The sequence below is a fragment of the Podarcis tiliguerta genome (assembly GCF_965153285.1).
Source record: "Podarcis tiliguerta genome assembly, chromosome: 3".
Classification (NCBI taxonomy): Eukaryota; Metazoa; Chordata; class Lepidosauria; order Squamata; family Lacertidae; genus Podarcis; species Podarcis tiliguerta.
The window spans coordinates 59,338,248-59,355,675 of record NC_139536.1 but is presented as its reverse complement, the minus strand read 5'-3'; the positions used below and the strand labels follow the sequence as shown (position 1 = coordinate 59,355,675).

The 17,428-nt window shown below is 41.4% G+C and overlaps 1 protein-coding gene across 15 annotated transcripts in view; it reads right to left on the bottom strand.

Annotated features, from left to right (window-relative positions):
- REPS1 (RALBP1 associated Eps domain containing 1) overlaps window positions 1-16,857 on the bottom strand; it is a 37,048-nt gene extending 20,191 nt beyond the window's left edge. For 4 of the 15 annotated variants that reach the window (XM_083434905.1, XM_083434910.1, XM_083434908.1 and 1 more), the window contains exons 1-4: window positions 15,968-16,656; window positions 7,801-7,924; window positions 5,557-5,753; window positions 3,893-4,034 (exon numbers count right to left, since the gene is read on the bottom strand). In XM_083434905.1, the coding sequence (XP_083291031.1) occupies window positions 3,893-4,034; window positions 5,557-5,753; window positions 7,801-7,924; window positions 15,968-16,120 (616 nt within the window). In that variant the 5' untranslated portion in view covers window positions 16,121-16,656. Of the gene's footprint in view, window positions 1-3,892; window positions 4,035-5,556; window positions 5,754-7,800; window positions 7,925-15,967 lie in introns of all 15 variants that reach the window. The other 11 variants (XM_083434906.1, XM_083434900.1, XM_083434904.1 and 8 more) reach the window with 10 other exon arrangements.
- Between the last annotated feature and the right edge of the window lie 571 nt (window positions 16,858-17,428).

The window sequence follows — 17,428 nt, the reverse complement described above, 5'->3', positions numbered from 1 at the left end:
TCACTCCCTGGTTTATGGTAACCCATTGAAGTTGCAACTTAATTAGGTAAATTAGGGCTATCACAAACCAAAGTTTATCTCCAAAGAAGGATTGGAAACCCAGTTCAAATGACTGTTTTCTTTCCACTCAGTAAGCAAACTACTCCATGTGACAAACTTGTTTGCCTGATCTAAATGCAACAAACTGGCCATCACACTAGGATGAAAGGAATTTGATACAAGCATTTGAGGAATGAGCAACTGAGCAAAAGACATGGTTCTAATGGTCAAACCATGGTGTGGCTATGATGCCCTGTTAACAGACCAATATCTACAGGATATCACAGAAAAAAAATTATATAACAAATATCATATACCACTTATGCAATAAAAGACCTCTAAAGTGGATTTTCACAATTCTAGATTGGAGCTAGAACCGGACTATGGTCTGCCTCTTGTTCTGTGCTGCATTGTTGCCTGCTCCTTAATTCAGGAGGCCATTACCACACTAAAAGAGCACTGCACTTTGGAATTCTTGTGCGCTTCCCAGAAAAGGATGACAAATACTAACAAATATTGAAAAATCAGGAACTTAAATCTCTGTGTATCACAAGTGAAAGTTTAGCATTCTCATGCATATACTTAGCAGGACTATACACAGAGCACCAAAACTATTTTAATGGGGGAAAGGCTTTGAAAAGCAGAATTCTCCTAGATTAATACCTTACAGATTACTATTCTTTTGCTAGGAAAGGTCACGCTTTTCAGTGCAAAGGAAAATTAATCCCTCTTTAATAAATACGAGTCTATTTTGGTAGAGGAAGGAAAGATGTGAAGCTCCTTTTCCTCTTTAGAACCAGCACAGGAAGAATTGGAACAGTTTTTATTATTAAATTCACAAGAGTGCTATTAATAAATCTAACAAAAGTAAATCCTGTTCTACTCAAGTTTTTCAGGAGAGGGGAGGTAGGATGGACTATTTAACGATAACACCTTTTTGCAAATGAACTCACTATATTGAAGTAATTAGATTGTTTAAAGTGTTTAATAAAGCTGAAGCGCTACCTCAAAATTTGACAGTTGACCTTGTCCATTCTTTTCAAAATGGCTCTGTTTATAAATGCTCTAGTCTGTAGCAAAGCAGCAACAGCTGCTAAGTGGACAAAGGAGACTTCTTCCTCAGAAAAAGCCTTTCCCCCTACTACTTCAAGTATGGCCTAATAGTATTCTTCCTTATGGTCACTACTGTCCAGCTTCCCTGCTATTTGCTAACTTTTCTCTCTCTTTACCACAGCTGATCTGAAAATCTTTGACATGGCTGTCGATCTGTAGGGCCTGGGTAGTTCATGTATAAACAATATTCCCCAACACACCCACACCTGAAAAGGCTCTGGCTTCTATCTAAGTAGTATGGAAATAATGACGGTTCAGATGGAGCAAGTGGTGAAGGAGTAGCGATGGACAAATGATGAAGTGACATGATTCACTGCCAGCTCTCAAGACAAGCAATGCCCTTTGGTTCCCTGTTAACAACTGATGCCCCAATATGCCCCAGAAGTTCTATTTCCAACAAGGAACACTTTATTAGAATGCTTTATAGCCTTGTTCTGGCTGCCTTAAATACCTTTCTTTGAACTTTCTAGATTATTTGTATAACACGTAGCCAAACTGTCTAATTTGAATGTCACAAATGATAAATCACCCTAAAATGGGGAATTCAATGTTGCAATAAGGCGACTGTTCTGTCAGGGCAAGCATTGGCTTGCCAGGTGGAACAATCTCCCACTCTGCTCTGCTCTCGCTGTGTGCTGTTCCGGAGGTTCTCCTGACCCCCGGGCCAAGTCAATTTCAGGGGATAAGTGAGGGAGGAGTCCTTGCACAGCGCTTGCGCCGATGGGACCCATTAGTTGAATCCTGCCCTAAGAAATCAACCCAACAATTATTCAATGCAAATTTGAACAGGAGCACAAGCAAGCTGCAGTTCTCAGCTGTCTGCTACTTATGGCTTTCTCGGTACAACCAAATAGCAACTGATTACTGAAACTATATGCACTTTCTGGCAGAAATAAAAACCTCATTATCCTACAACAGTCAACAACAAAAAGCTGGATTATTAAATTTGTCCATAAAGTTATCAGAGTTCAAGGTGGTCTTGCCTAAGACTTAGGCCTAATTGCAATAAAAAGTGAGGCATGCAAAGACTGGAAAACTGAGCAAAGATACTTTGGAACGGAAGAGCTGGACTCTCAAGCAGAAATCAAGAAACAATTGTGATCAAGCCTCCAAGGTTTATACTAATGTTGACAAATACGGAAGCAGTATGAGGGATATGAGTAAGACATAATTTAATGAAACATAGTACTAAGCACAGAGTTCAACCTCCTTTTTTAAAGAGATAAAATAAAATGCAGCTCTTGTGCCCATAAGCTAGACCTGACAATGTATGGGCAACATCTGCTGAAAACTCAGAAGCACACAATGTGACAGAATAAGCTTTTTAGGAGGCTAGATGCAAGTTTTCAATGTACTTGCCCATACCCAGGCTAGGAAAATATGGATAAAAATAATGCAAAAAGAAAATGTGCAAAAAATACACAAAATAAGACAAATTGCTTACTAACAGTACATAATTTAGGCAGGTTGCAGATTTATTTTTAGTGCAGAATGTACATGGTCTTGCTTGGTATCTGCCTACCAAAAATAGTTTTATTTGGAGGTTTGGTTTTCTTCTGGGCCTCCTCAAAGATGCTCACCACATTAGATGCTAGTCAGTTTGTGCTTCCTGGCTGTGGTGCTATATTCCCTGACATTGTCCAACATCACAAAACAGTCTAAGAAGTAGTTTTTATTGATTTGGGTTCCATTAAAAAGTCTATTGAAATACCCTTTATTTTCTAATGCTTTGAACACTTAGCTACTTTTCTTTTTCAAGGTTCAGCTATTTTTGAAAACACTACATAGTGTGCTATTTTTAGTATAGCGTTTACACTCTATTTTAACATCTCTCTTACTCCTCTGGTCACTGACTAAACCAAATAGTGTTCATATAAGCACATCTAGCATGTAACATTAAGTCAAATTATCGCTAACCACAAGTGAGCAAGCAGGCGGATACACAGAGCAAAAACTGTGACTGCTTCACTCTTCCCCTGGTCCTGCTGCTGCTAAGTCATGGGAAGTTGGGCTTAGGGCTTGTCTCCTCCAAACAGATAATGTGTGACCTACAGCATTGGATACTATAAAAATGTGGTTAAGATTCCAACTTTAGAATGTTAGCCTGAAATTGCCTTCTTCAATGAAATTCACAGTTCAAAGCTTTAATGTGAAGCGCCATTAAACAGAATACACATTCTATTTTATGTCCTTCTTGTTGTTGCCTGAAATATTCTAACAAGCCTTTGCAACTTTTTACTACTGAATTTCCTTATCACAATAAAATGTTTGGGCCAACTCTAGTGCACAAGTGACCAGAAAGAAAACAGTCTTGTGTGAAGCTGAAACACTTAAGGTATCTCCCTCAAAAGCAAATAAAAACTGATCAAAATAATATTGCAGGGCCACATGCATTCTCACAAAGATAAATCTTATGGAAATTAAGAGTTTTCAAAAAACAGCATTGTACCAATGATTCTTTAGACCAAAATAAAGGATGGGGTGTGGTACTGGGGCAAGATGGTAGGTAAAAGGCAAGGGTGCACATACCTAGTTGACTTTTTACTAGGGTGAAAGGAAGCTGCTCTTGTCACTGATCAGGACATACTGAGGTGGGCCAGAGAAATACTTTTGACTCCCTGATTCAAGTTTGTACCTCGCTAGAGTGGCCTGCCTCATACATGGGGCGCTACTAGGCTATATTAAGAAATCCACAATCTCAGGCGACACTTGAAGTGTAACACAAGACATTTATATATACCTGCTTGTGCTTCACTAAAGGGAGCCCAAAAAGGCCCTGGTCGCTCATTATTTCCTCCGCTGGGATGGCGGCTGTGCTTCCTCCATGTGTGTGGAGAGGTTGGTGGAGATTGCTGCGGTGAAACAACGGGAGATGTGGACTCCTAATAAAACAAAGGAAGTTTTAAAAATGTTATACTATGTACCTAAAACAATATTCTAAAAACCACTTTCTTTAAGAACAAATTCTTGATTAAGAACAGGTGGGATTTTAATACTAACAAAAAGATCAAGGGCAAGGCAAATAATAAAACTTAGTGGGCACATTAAAACTTGTCATGCATTCAAATGAATCTTGAAAATAAATAGGGACAGCATGAATACCCTGTTCTTGTAATTTAGCCATATTAGGTTTTGCCACTTATTTTTACATGGTATGTTATCAGAACCCAGTTGTATCATTCACTGGTTTCACTTTCCGCTTGTTGTATCATCTCCAAAAGTGAAACCATTTCATTATTTCTAAAGCTCCTATTACTAGGAAACAAATAAAAGATTTAGAAAGACAGGCCTTACTTGCAGACTTTGGATGCCATGGTAAATTGTTAGTCAACACAGTGGTACCTCTGGATACAAACGGGATCTGTTCCGGAGCCCCGTTCACATCCTGAAGTGAATGCAACCCACGTCTGCACAGGTCATGATTCGCCGCTTCTGCGCATGCGCAAGACGTCATTTTGACCATTTGCGCATGCGCGAGCCGCGAAACCGTCACCGCAGAGCGCAACCTGAAAAGGCTCAACGTGAAGCAACTTCAACCCGAGGTACGACTGTACCTACCCATGACTGCCACCAAACAAAAATGCTACTGGCAAAATATAGTACTGGTTATAAAAATGATCATGAAGATTGTAACGAAATCACATCTCGCTCTCCAAATAAGAGTACCTAGACAGAATTACATGCAAGTGTCTGGAAAAAATCGACAGGATAGAGGGCTGAATCCAAAGAAGGCCACTCTTGCAAGGTTGTTTCTTATCCCCTACGTGGGGATGCCTTTGAAGATGACTTGGAAACTTCAACTGGTCCATAATGCAGTGGCCACTGGCTTATCCTAGTTTTTTTCTAGAATATGGGTGCATCATGTAAAGAAAAAAAGATGTACAAAGACCTAAAGCACTAACAAAGACCTCTCAAGGAGCTTTAGTTGTAACTTAACTGCAATAGTATGAAGCAATATAGTGTAATTTCTCTTAAATAAAGGGGGGGAGCAATACACTCAAACTAGTGTGCTTGTGAAATCAGCTTGCAGCCAAAATTGTAAGACTAGTTTGACAACACAATCTGTAGCAGCAAATTTAGTTTTTGACCTACATGCAAAGTTACAAGGTAGAATAAGTAATTCTATTCTGTTTGGCATGAGGGATAGAATTCAACGTGGCACTAAATGGGGTACAAACGTGGAGGATGAGGTTCATTTGTACAATGGGGCTTCTGTCTCCCTCTGCACACACCCTAAATCTGTTCTGGAGGTTCTTCCCCTAAGCTTTCAGAGCCAGATTTATAAAACAAATAAATCACTGCTAAACTTGCACTGCCCTTTGTATTTTAACATAATTACAGAACCACAATATAAAAACCATTAAGGATACTTAAAAACATTAGTCAGCCTTTATATTTCATTACCTGCTGATCTGTCGTTGGACGTTGCTGGACGACATCATGGCTCACAGAGCCTTTTTTAACTTGTATTCTACCTGGTGGGGGAGGAATCGCACCTGAATAGGAGGATGGGTTATCAGGATCTGAAGAATACAACGATGAATGCCTCAGTTCCTGCTCATTCTTTGACATGACAAATCTGGGCAGGGGGAGGTCCTTAACTGTTAAAACAACACCACACATGATTATTATAAGACACTTAAGTTACAACATGTTTTGATTCCCCATTAAAATATTATTTTCTTGAGAGTTGCTATCAAGATTGTTGCAAGCTGGAACAGTTCCTGCTACAGCCAATGTCTGTTCTATGCAGGCACTGACTTTGACAGGAGCTGCTCCATCACACAGTGATGAAGAAACAGGTGCTTATTCTGCCGGAACGACCTTTAAAAGGTTGGAAAATGCTTTCCTGCATTTCCAAGCCTCCCTGCCCATCCTTTCATGCTCTGATTGCCTAGCAGGCTTTGTAAGTGGCAAAGGGTTTTGACAGGTGGGCAGGGTAACCCACCTACCAATCATGTGACAACATAACAATGTTGTGTGATTGACAGGTAGCTTGCCACGCCCATTTGTCAAAGTTGGCCTATGGGGTGGGGCCAGCTAAAGGCTTGGTCCCTGAAAACAAAAAGATTACCCATCCCTGTATTAACCATATAAAACCAATAGAGTATTCAAATAATTCAAAATTGCAATCAAGATTGTGACAATTCAGTTGAAGAAAGAATTCTCGCCAGAACAGGAATTTAACAGCTCAAACTTTGAAGCCAACTTTAATTTTTCACCTTAGTGACTACAGATGGACATTAGCATGTTAAGTATTTCATAGACACATATTTTTCAACACCCACAGGAACCTTTTATATTTCTCTTTAATTCACCTCTCTCCAAGCAATGAGAGCATACAACCTGAAGCTGCCCCCCCCCAAAAAAAACTTGTTTTATGTGATCAACAGGACCATGGCAATGCTGACGGCTTGTTTTCACTTAAAATTTTTTATCTTAACAGTTGTGGAGAAAGTTCTGAAAAGCAAGTGTCAGTTAGAAATTACTGAAATAGGAAGTAAATAAAAGTTATGTACTGCTCTGAATTGCAGCTCATCTTATATATGTCAAGCTCCAAACCACTTCAAGTTCTATGGGCTAAATGCACTAAGAGGTTCAAGGTGGGCAACTTCTCTAAGAGAAGGCAGCAGTTTTCAGCACCTGCTTCTACTAATATGTGGTACCTCAACATGAAATACTATAATAACTTAATTGTGAGGTAACAAAGAGAGGAACGCCAACTCTGTTTGACAAGCAGAAGACTTACATCTCTAAACAACAGATACAGAGTTGTAAAAGCATACTATTCCTCATGAGGAGGATTTAAAAAAGATCATTCTAAGCAAAGAAAAGAGCTTGTTTACGCTAACTGGGTTTTTTAAAAAAACTTATTAGAATAGTAGACCTTCTTGCCATCTTCTCAAGTTTCAAAAGCAGTTAGCTACACAGACTTAAGTCCTGTTGTTGAGGAAACACAAATGCCCCTTGGTATACGCTACCTATCGCAAAGCTCTTTGTTCTGGTAAATAGCCACATTTTTGACACCAATAAAAGTGTGTTATGAGTGCTAACCAGGGTATTACCCAGTTCATTTTTTCTGTCCCAACAGATACAAAAAATGAGTATAAAGGCCGTCAGCCATCATTACTTTATTTCTGCCTCAGTTCCTTTATCTCATTTTTACCTTTACACATGACATAAAGACACTAAGTTAACACAGTCTGCAGACTGGATCAAGTGAAAATAATAGGCAGACCTAAGTGGCCGAAATTTCTGATGACATCCATCTCAGAGCTTCTCATTTCTAACTTTCAATCAGAAGTCTAAACCTCCTAGAATATAACCATAGGTTTAAAACCTAACTATTATTTGAAGGAAAGCATATAGCCTGACAAGTACAAAATTGTCAATGAATTGGGACATTGGTGTTTTTTCCACTTTGGGAATATCATTTTTTTATCCTTAGAGTAGAGCTGCTTGCAACGGCATTAAAAACAGTCATGCAAGAAAAGTTCTTATTAGAGGAAACTTCCTTTAAAGGAAGAGATGTTTAAGAAAACATCAGAGGAATCATGTCAGTGGTATATGCTGGTAGAGGAGTATCAGACAAGAGCCATATTTTAATAACCTAGTCAATTATATTTCAATACTTATTTCAAGGCTTACCAGAATTCAAGCTTTCCATTCGCAGTGGAAACCCAGACTGAGCCACTGCAACTAGTTTCAAAGCAATGTAGAATTGGCTTCTTCCAAAGTATCCAAGTCTTGTTGCACCACAAAGTTCCATGATCTAGAGAAAACCGAAACATCCAGCAAAATGAATATAATAAATTTGGTGAAGTAGAAACATTAGTTCACTGTACTCTATATATGCTTGCCAATAAATAAAAGTAAAGGTAAAGGTACCCCTGCCCGTACAGGCCAGTCTTGACAGACTCTAGGGTTGTGCGCTCATCTCACTCTATAGGCCGGGAGCCAGCGCTGTCCGCAGACACTTCCGGGTCACGTGGCCAGCGTGACAAGCTGCATCTGGCGAGCCAGCGCAGCACACGGAACGCCGTTTACCTTCCCACTGGTAAGTGGTCCCTATTCATCTACTTGCACCCAGGGTGCTTTTGAACTGCTAGGTTGGCAGGCACTGGGACCGAACGACGGGAGCACACTCCGCCGCGGGGATTTGAACCGCCAACCATGCGATCGGCAAGTCCTAGGCGCTGAGGTTTTACCCACAGCGCCACCAGCGTCCCAATAAATACTATGCTATAATATCATAAATGCAGTAGTTTTCTATTAAACTATGGTAGGAAAAAATGTTCTCATTCTCCTGCACAGTGATTCACTTCAATTTCACTGGTCTCATTCTCAATACCTTCACTATGTTTGCTATAATGGCAAATAATTTTGGTTGATCTCTCTCTTGCCCACTATAACAAATACCAGTTCCCTTATTAAACATCTGATGTACTATATTATTGCATTTTAATTGCAATCTGTGGCCAATTTTTACATGCAACTGAGCACCTAGCTTTTCATGTCCATATTCCTCTTAAATCTTGTTTTTCCCTTCCTGACACTATCCCGATACCAATATGAATATTTGTTTCGGTCAGCAACCCATAACTGCTCCTCAGAACAAATTTATCTTACTGCTCTACCCAATTGTAATCAAAGTATGACTTGTGCAAAGTTCAACTCCTAAGAATCAATTTGCTTTTTTTTTTTAAATGGGGGGAGGAAGAGTTATTTTTTATTTACAATGTTAAATGTATGTCTGTATGTAGCATAATGATGTTTGCTAGGGACAAATGTAGCTTGATGAGGCTCTTAAAAAGTCAGCATCAACTCAAATTAGTTATATACTGTAGAGTGTTCTCAGTGCTGAGCTGCCCCACTGGAATATTGAAACGAAAGGGTCATAAGCCATACAAAATGATGGCAACAAATCATAGTGAATTAAATTAGGCTGTACGCACAACTCAAGCAGCCCTTCACTCCTAGAGATGGAGGAGCAAATCAGGGACTGCTTAAGCTGTCTGTACCAGCATGCAACTCATAGTTTGCCAGCATCATTATATGTGACTGTAGCCATTGTCTGTTTAATATAAACATAACTAACAAAACCCCTGCTATGTAAGGTACAAAAAAGTTAAATTTAATGCAACATGACAGAACAATGGTGTCCCAGACACAATATTAGAAGACTGATTTTTTTTTAAAAAAAACATGTTAAAAATGCCACCCAATTACCATTTGTTGTACCTACATAACATACCGCAATGTAAATGGGAAGATGTATTTTTGACAACACGCACAACAGTATTTTATTACATTGTCATGTACACAAACTATAGCTTATACTTTAAAACTTACACTTCACAAAGCTATTGTGGTGCAACAGTAACCATGCAAATTAGTTAAGTGTATACTGTGGCCTGAAATAAAGGCTTTTTTGAGACTGTCATGGGTCTGTGTACCACACTCTCTAGAACTGCAATAGCATTAGGATCCTAGAAGTTCCACAACCATAACTGTACCTCTGAATACTGCCTTCTCTACCAACCATAAGCAGTAAATTAAAATACAGTCTACCTTGGCTCCCGAACACTTTGGCTCCTGAACAAATCGGATCCCGAATGATCAAATTCCAGAAGTGGGTGTTCTGGTGTATGAATGATTTTCGGAAGCCGAACGTCTGGCATGGCTTCCAATTGGCTGCAGGAGTTTCCTGCAGCCATTCGGAAGACGCACTTTGGTTTCCGAACATTTTGGAAGGACTTCCAGAATGGATTCCATTCGACTTCCAAGGTATGACTGTAAACCTACAACTAATTTTATTCTACTACTAGCACTAGCCCCTATATAAATCTTTACTGATGCTATGAGCAAGTATACTTGTATAGTAACACTGGAAGGACATATGTAGGATCTGGTTTTATTGGATTTGACAGGAGAAACAATCGAGGATGAGCAACCAACCAGTCACAACTTTCCCCAATATTTGCTGACTGAAAGCTGCACTGTGAGAGTGATCATCTGGAGCAGATTTTGGAAGGGTATTTGTGTGTGTGTGTGTGTGTGTGTGTGTGCGCCTTCTTCTGCAAATGGATACATTCTATCAATACACTACCAACTAGATACCTCCCATAGTTTTCTACAAACACAATGAGCATGTTGTTCTGTGAAAGGTATTACAGTACATTTCCCTATTATTTTGACAGCCTTAGCAATACCCCAGCAGGACATAGATAAAGCATGACAGGTGCCATCTATGGTGTTCGTTAGGGCTGGGCAATATCTGGTTTTCAATATTGCAATATATCACCAGCTAACATTGTGATATACCAATATATCATGATATCTGAAATAAGATGGAACTACGTAGAGGCGAACATGGTAATGTCCTGGCAGCTGCTACTAAGTTACACGTCTAAATCACCACATACTGATGAAACCATCACTTTCATCAGCAGGCAAGCCAAAATGCATCCAAACAAGACTTTGGTTTTGAGCTTGGATGCCAAATGGTACAATCCAAAATACAGTGGTGAGTCACAGAGAATACAAATATGAGAAAACAACAACAACAAAAATAAATTTGATATATATAATTATATGAAAATTAACTCAATGATGGCATGCTTCAACTAAACCATGAAATTTTTCTGAAGAATATATTAATGTTCTATGCAGTTTTAGGGACAAATTTAAAATTTACAAAAGTAGTAGGTTTAGTAAAAATATTAATTAAACTTGCATATGATTAACAATTTAATCTGTTTTCTACTAATTTAAGAGTAATTTATGTAATTTACTAATGTCATGTTGCATCTCCTCCACTCAGAGGGCCAACTGCAATTCTATGCATGAGTAAGCAAGCCCCACTTAGTTCAACTAAACATACTTCTACTTTCCTGGGAATAAGCCCCACTGAATTCAGTAGGGCTTACTTCTGAGTAGACAGGCATTTGCTTGCACTGCTTAATGACAAGCACCCTCCCTCCCCATCACTCTCACCTCACAACAACCACCCAATCTCCCATTTCAGCATATGGCAGCAACTGTTAAATCTTTTCCCCTTTATTTTTCCCTATTATGACACAGTAACCGGCCCCCCAAAATACCCCATCCCACCAACTTCTCCCTTTTTATCAAAAGGAAGGAGGACAGGCAGGAGAGAAAGAAGTGATCCCCACGCACAAGCACACACACATATACACAGGCAGAAGGGAAGACTGGAGTAAAGAAAAAAGAGTTAAATAAGAGGACAATATTTGTTGTTCTTATGCTGAAGAAAATAAGCCCCGTTTTTTCTTTCATGGGGGTAGGGAAGGGGCAAAAGGGAAAGGGAGCTCCCAGTAAGAAGCCCGAGCCATCTCAGACCAACATCTCTATAAATCACACCTACCAGCCTGACAAGCTGGCTACTAGCCTACTTTAATCAAGCAGAAGCTAATGGCCAGTCTTTTAAGTTTCTGCTGCTGGCTGGCTGCTGCTTTCCCAGCTACGTTCGTAACATAGTGGTACCTTGGGTTACAGACACTTCAGGTTACAGACTCCGCTAACCCAGATATGGTACCTCGGGTTAAGAACTCTGCTTCAAGATAAGAACAGAAATCACACGGCGGCAGCGCGAGGCCCCATTAGCTAAAGTGGTACCTCAGGCTAAGAACAGTTTCAGGTTAAGAATGGACCTCCAGAACGAATTAAGTTCTTAACCCGAGGTACCACTGTAGTTACCTGCTTTTGCAGAGGCAGCGGAAAGAAACATAGTGACTGCTACAGCTGCTCTTGTGAGTTGCTGCAGGAGGCAGCGGAAGCACTAAGCCCTGGCTGCCTACACGGTTTTCTCAAAATTGCGATGTTTGCCAGATAACATTTTATGAAACCGTTATCGTTATGTGGACTTCATAACCGATTCTGAACGATATATTGAAAAATTGCCCAGGTCTAGTGTCCATTAGTTATGGTAATCCTAGTTCCTTTAGGGGAATAAACTTTGAGACAACTTGGTTTTCCACATTCTGGATTTTGTTTTGTAGGTGTGTTAAAGCATGCATGCTAACAGCCATCCTCTATAATGCAAATGTTTTCTAGACTTTTTAAAAATGCTTGAGTCGCTTGAATTAGTATAATGCTTGAATTAGTATAATGCTTGAACTACTGCTTACAATAGCAGATAACCCACATACATTTACATATGGATCAACGTTCCAGTTCAATGAATAGCAGCTAAACATGACCCACCTTTAAAAACAAAACAAACTTGCTGCACCAGATGTACCTGCATTCCACCTTTCTACAAGTAACATAGTTTTCTAAAAATACTGTCAAAGATAAGCTGGTTCAAAAGTTAAAAATTAAGGAAGAGCTCGCTTAAATTCAGAACTTATTTGTACTCATTTAAATACGTAGCATTTGGTATTTCTTTTCTAGTTATTTACAATTCACTGTTACATGTCAAGGAATTGCAGACACAACCAGCTCTTGCGCTCTATGGGAATGTGCTCAACTGCCTGATCAAAGCCCAGAGCAGCAGCCTAAGTAGGTTTTTAATCACCTCTCCTTTGGCCTGATCCAGCAGGATTCCTCTTATTTTCTTAACTTCCTTACCTACTATCTTCCTACAACTCCTGTTGAAACAGAATCATGTTTTCCTAGATTATTCTACTTACTCTTATGCTGCTCTGCACCAATTGTCTCTCAATGTAACTTGATTTACATTTTTACTGATAACGGGCTTCCTCCTTTGAAGCTTGATCCTGACAGATAACTGAACATTTTGCTTATTTATTTAACAAGATTTTAAAATCACTTAACATTTAAAATAGCTTAACCAACAACAAAAATACAAATGGAACATCATCACACATGCATTTAACAGCAAAATGTAAAACAGCATTTGCTATTCAGAGAAATACAGAGAAACTAAAGCCAGCTAAGTTAGGACACGGATCCTCACAGTTAGTGTCACTAAGGCAGCACTTGGGCCTGCTAAAATTGGCAGGGCAGTGGATATTAGCTGCTTAATTTGCTATTCTACTCAGATGAGCTTCACAACATACACCAGACTGCAGAGAGGCTGAACCAGAATGTCTTGACTTAAAACTAGTACAACTGCTGATGCAATCCGGTTGCCGGGCACACAAATCATCCTATGATGTTCCACTTCTGTTTCCTATAAGACAAGGTTATTACCCTCCACACACTTTTAAGGGTCACTGCACATATGACCTTTTACAACAGGTTTTAAGCTGCATATACACTCTGTGAAATTGATGGCAGTGTAAGTTTTGCTGTAAATGCACAGCTCTAATACAAGAATGTTCATATATGTGTGTACATTGCAAAGTAGTTACTTTCTTGTACACATGGTTAAATTGATAGGATGTTTCTAGCATTCCATGTTAGCTATTCCTTGTATTATTATTTTTAAACCAGAGAAAGGAGAGATACAGGGATACTTGGCCAGATACTGGAAACCAAGTTTAATCTGACATAGAGACCTTAAAGTCACTAGTTTTGCCAAGGCTGCAATCCTATGTACACATGCTTTGAAATAAGACCTATTTATGTCAGTGGAATTTTCTTTCTAGTAAATATGCTCAGGATTGTGTTGTAAGATGTACAGCATGGAGTTACATCCTCCACCGACCCATGAATTTATTTTATGTATATCCAGATCAAGATTCTCTAATGTACGAGTACTGCGTCACAGAAATATTAACTTTTAAGGCTCCATAGAGCAGTGTGGCAGCTGGGAGCACTGGGTGAACAGTTTTATCATTATCAGGAAACACAGGAGATGGTGTTAGCAGTATGATCTAAAGTAGTTATTCTAGTAAAACCTCTCCATAGACCATGATGACAATTGTCATTTCAAGACACTGACAAATGAAAGCTTATAATGAACAGTGATGAACATGCCAAGTGGGTGCTGCTAGTTTTAATAATATAAAGAATTTTAATTCCACCTCCAGCATATTGTTTTTAGCCAGACAGCAAAGCACTTAATGCTCCAAATGAACGTGAAGTGCTTTATACGAAGATTATACACAAGTGTACTCATTTTGCAGACTATAGTAGTTGTGGATCTCATTGAACTGTAACTAAAGACTGACTCCCTTTGGACATAGCATCTGTGTCCAGAGACAAACAGGCAATAGTTTGCCAGATAAGTTATCTATTAGATGAACTCCAATTACGTCAAGCTTCAAGGCCTTCTCCATATTTTACAAGCTGAAGCACTACAAACATGATAGCTTCTCTGTATGTGCTTTTTGCCAACAGCTTTGTAATACACGGGGCAGACTTAACGATACTCAAACAATGTAACACAGCCATTACTTCCCAGCTAGAACTCAGTATTCCTCATGAGAACCCTGCCACTACATGCTCACATTTTAAATCTATACATTTTAAAGAACTTTACTAAATGTCCGTTAACATGTGTATTGCAAGTTAATGACAAACAAACATTTGAGAGGAGCCAGTGTCTCAGAATAACCTGCTTGTTGCAATTTAGGGTCTAATATTAGCATGGTAACCAAGTCACACATTTCTGTGTCTGGACACTTACGTGAGTCATGGACTACCCCAATAACTTATTCTTATTATTTATTTCCTACATCATCCTTTCTTTTAAGGAGCTCATGTTGGTGTACATGGCTTGTCCCTCCGCATTTTATCCTAACAACTGTGTGAGATAGGTTAGGCTGTAAGACAGTGGCTGGCCCAAGGTCACCCTGTGAACTTCAGGGCCAAGTGGGGTTTCGAACCCTGGGCTCATAGGTCATAGTCCAACCCTCTAACCATGACACCACAGCGGCTATTGCAACTGAGCACTCTGGTCCAAGTCATTAAAGTGAATCAGTCACATAAGTGAAAATAAGAAGCAACTATAGTTCAGCATGCACCACATAGTTTTTGGGCCATCAGGGAAGCTCCTAGAAAACAGGAAACAGAACTGCTGCACTAAACTTAATTTCACAACAGCAAAGTGTCAGGGCTCTGCAGTTCAGAGAACTGATACAACAAAATTAGTGTTGTCCAAATTGGGCAGTACAGTAATAATATTAAATTGACCTAGTAGCACATGTATGTAAAAGCAAATTTCCATACTTTCTTCAGGCCAGGGTCACTTCAATACTTCCTCCCAAGATGTACAAACAAGGTTGTTTCCTGTGCAGTGCCCAAACTACCTAGAATTGTAGAGTTGGAAGGGACCACAAGGGCCATCTAGTCCACCCACTGCAGTGCAGGAATCTAAATTCCCCAAGAACAAACCAAGCAGGAATCACGTACTTTGCACTTTACAAGTTTTGCCACTCATTTTCCCTGTTGCTATTTTAAAATATGGGGGATATATATATATACAAACACACACACACCCATTGACAAAACCCTCTTGGGCACACTGTGTTATGTACATAACTATGCTATGCGTTGTAATAAGGAAATAAGGAATACTCCAAGGGGAACATCCCCTGCATCCGGGGGTGCCAGAGTCTATCTAAGCCCCCACCAACACCACGTTTTTCTGTATGCCCCTTCTTTTTTAAAAAAACATTCCCTCGTATTCCGCCATAGCCAATACCCTCAGCTCAACCCATCGCGGGGCAGGAAATCGTCCGCAGCCACCCCCGAGTAGGGGGCCCAGGGTGGGCGTGTGAACGTGGGAAGGGTGGGGGACGGAGAGTGTCGGTGGTGTGGGGGGAGCTGGGCACGTACCTCGTTCTCCACCCCCACCCTTCGCCGCCCCCTTGAGTACGGAGCCTGCTGCCCCTGGGATCGAGGGGGTCTCGGGAGGGAGAGGCGGCAACGGCGGCGGGTTTACCTGCAGGACCACGTCGCTGGGCAGCTGCGCGGCGCGGAAGAGCTCGAGGACCCTCCCGTTGGACGCCACTTTCTTGGTGCTCTCGGTGTCGCAGTACGAGAAGAGGTCGCAGTAGTAGCGCTGCTCGGTCTCGCTCAGCGTCAGACCCTCCATCTTACGCCAGCCCGGCCCGGCCCCGGCCCTGCCCCGGGAATCGATCCTGCCACTGGGCGGGGCGGAGGGACGAGCGACGGACGGCAGGGGAAACAAACGGACGGACGCGGGGCCGCGCTCACACGCGCGGGAGCCACCGCTGGAGGCGGCGGCGGCTCCGTGAGGAAACGGCCGTGAGGGGGAGGGGTCGGGAGGGGGGCGGAAGGAAAGAGAAGGGGGCGCGTGCGCTCTCTCTCTCGCTTGCGCGCGCGCGCCGCCTCAGCTGTTGCTTGTTGATCTCGCGGAGCCTTCCTTAAAGGAGTTGGGGAGGGCAAGGCGGAGGAAGCGCCGCGACACCAGGGGGAAGGGGGCGTGGCGTTCGAAAGGGAGGAAGAAGAAGAAGAGAAGGGGTGTGTGCGCGCGCATGTATGTATGTGTGTATGTGAGGGACTCCCGATAAAAAAAGTTTTACGGACGTCTCTCCTTGGACGTAGCCACGCCCTCTCGGCCTGGCGGAACTCGCGCGCAACTACGGCCCCGACTTAACTCTGTTCCTGCAAAAAAAAAAGAAGGGGGGGAGGAAACGCCTCCAGAAGCCGCCCGTGGGACCCGGATGCGAAAATAGGCTGACGCGCGTAGTGTGTCACGCATGGTTCCCCCCCAGCTTGCTGATAAATCTGCTCCTGCGTTTCTCTCCCCGCCCTCCACCTGGCGGTGTGGAGGGACAACTGCAGCCTCTTTCCACTTTCCCTAGCACCGATAGGGGCCGGTGGTTTTTTTTTTACCGCCGCGCCGTTTGATAAGCGCTGGAGCCCTGGTGATTTTTGAAGAGAAGAGAGCAGAGCAAAGTGCGGGAGTGTAGCTTATTTGCAAGTCTGCGACCCGCGCATCCTTTGAACATATAAAGTGTGGAGGAAATTCCTGCCCCTTGTGAATTTGTCCCCAGCGAACTCAAATTCCCGCCCCCTCCCTTTAAATTCTGCTTGGCCCTGGTTCACATTTGGGAAAAACAAAACGCAAATTCGTTTCTGTTTGTTTTCTCTGGATTGTCACTTAGGAATTGCCTTTCATGAATTCCACTGCAGTGAACTCAAAATCCCCATTGCCGCCCTTTTAATACTAGTTGGCTCCTATTTACATTTGGGGAAACAACATGCAGATTTAGAAGCTACTGTATTATTGTTCTTGTCTAGACCATGGGTAGGCAAACTAAGGCCTGGGGGCCGGATCCAGCCCAATCGCCTTCTAAATCCAGCCCGCAGGTGGTCTGGGAATCAGCATGTTTTTACATGAGTAGAATATGCCCTTTTATTTAAAATTCATCTATGG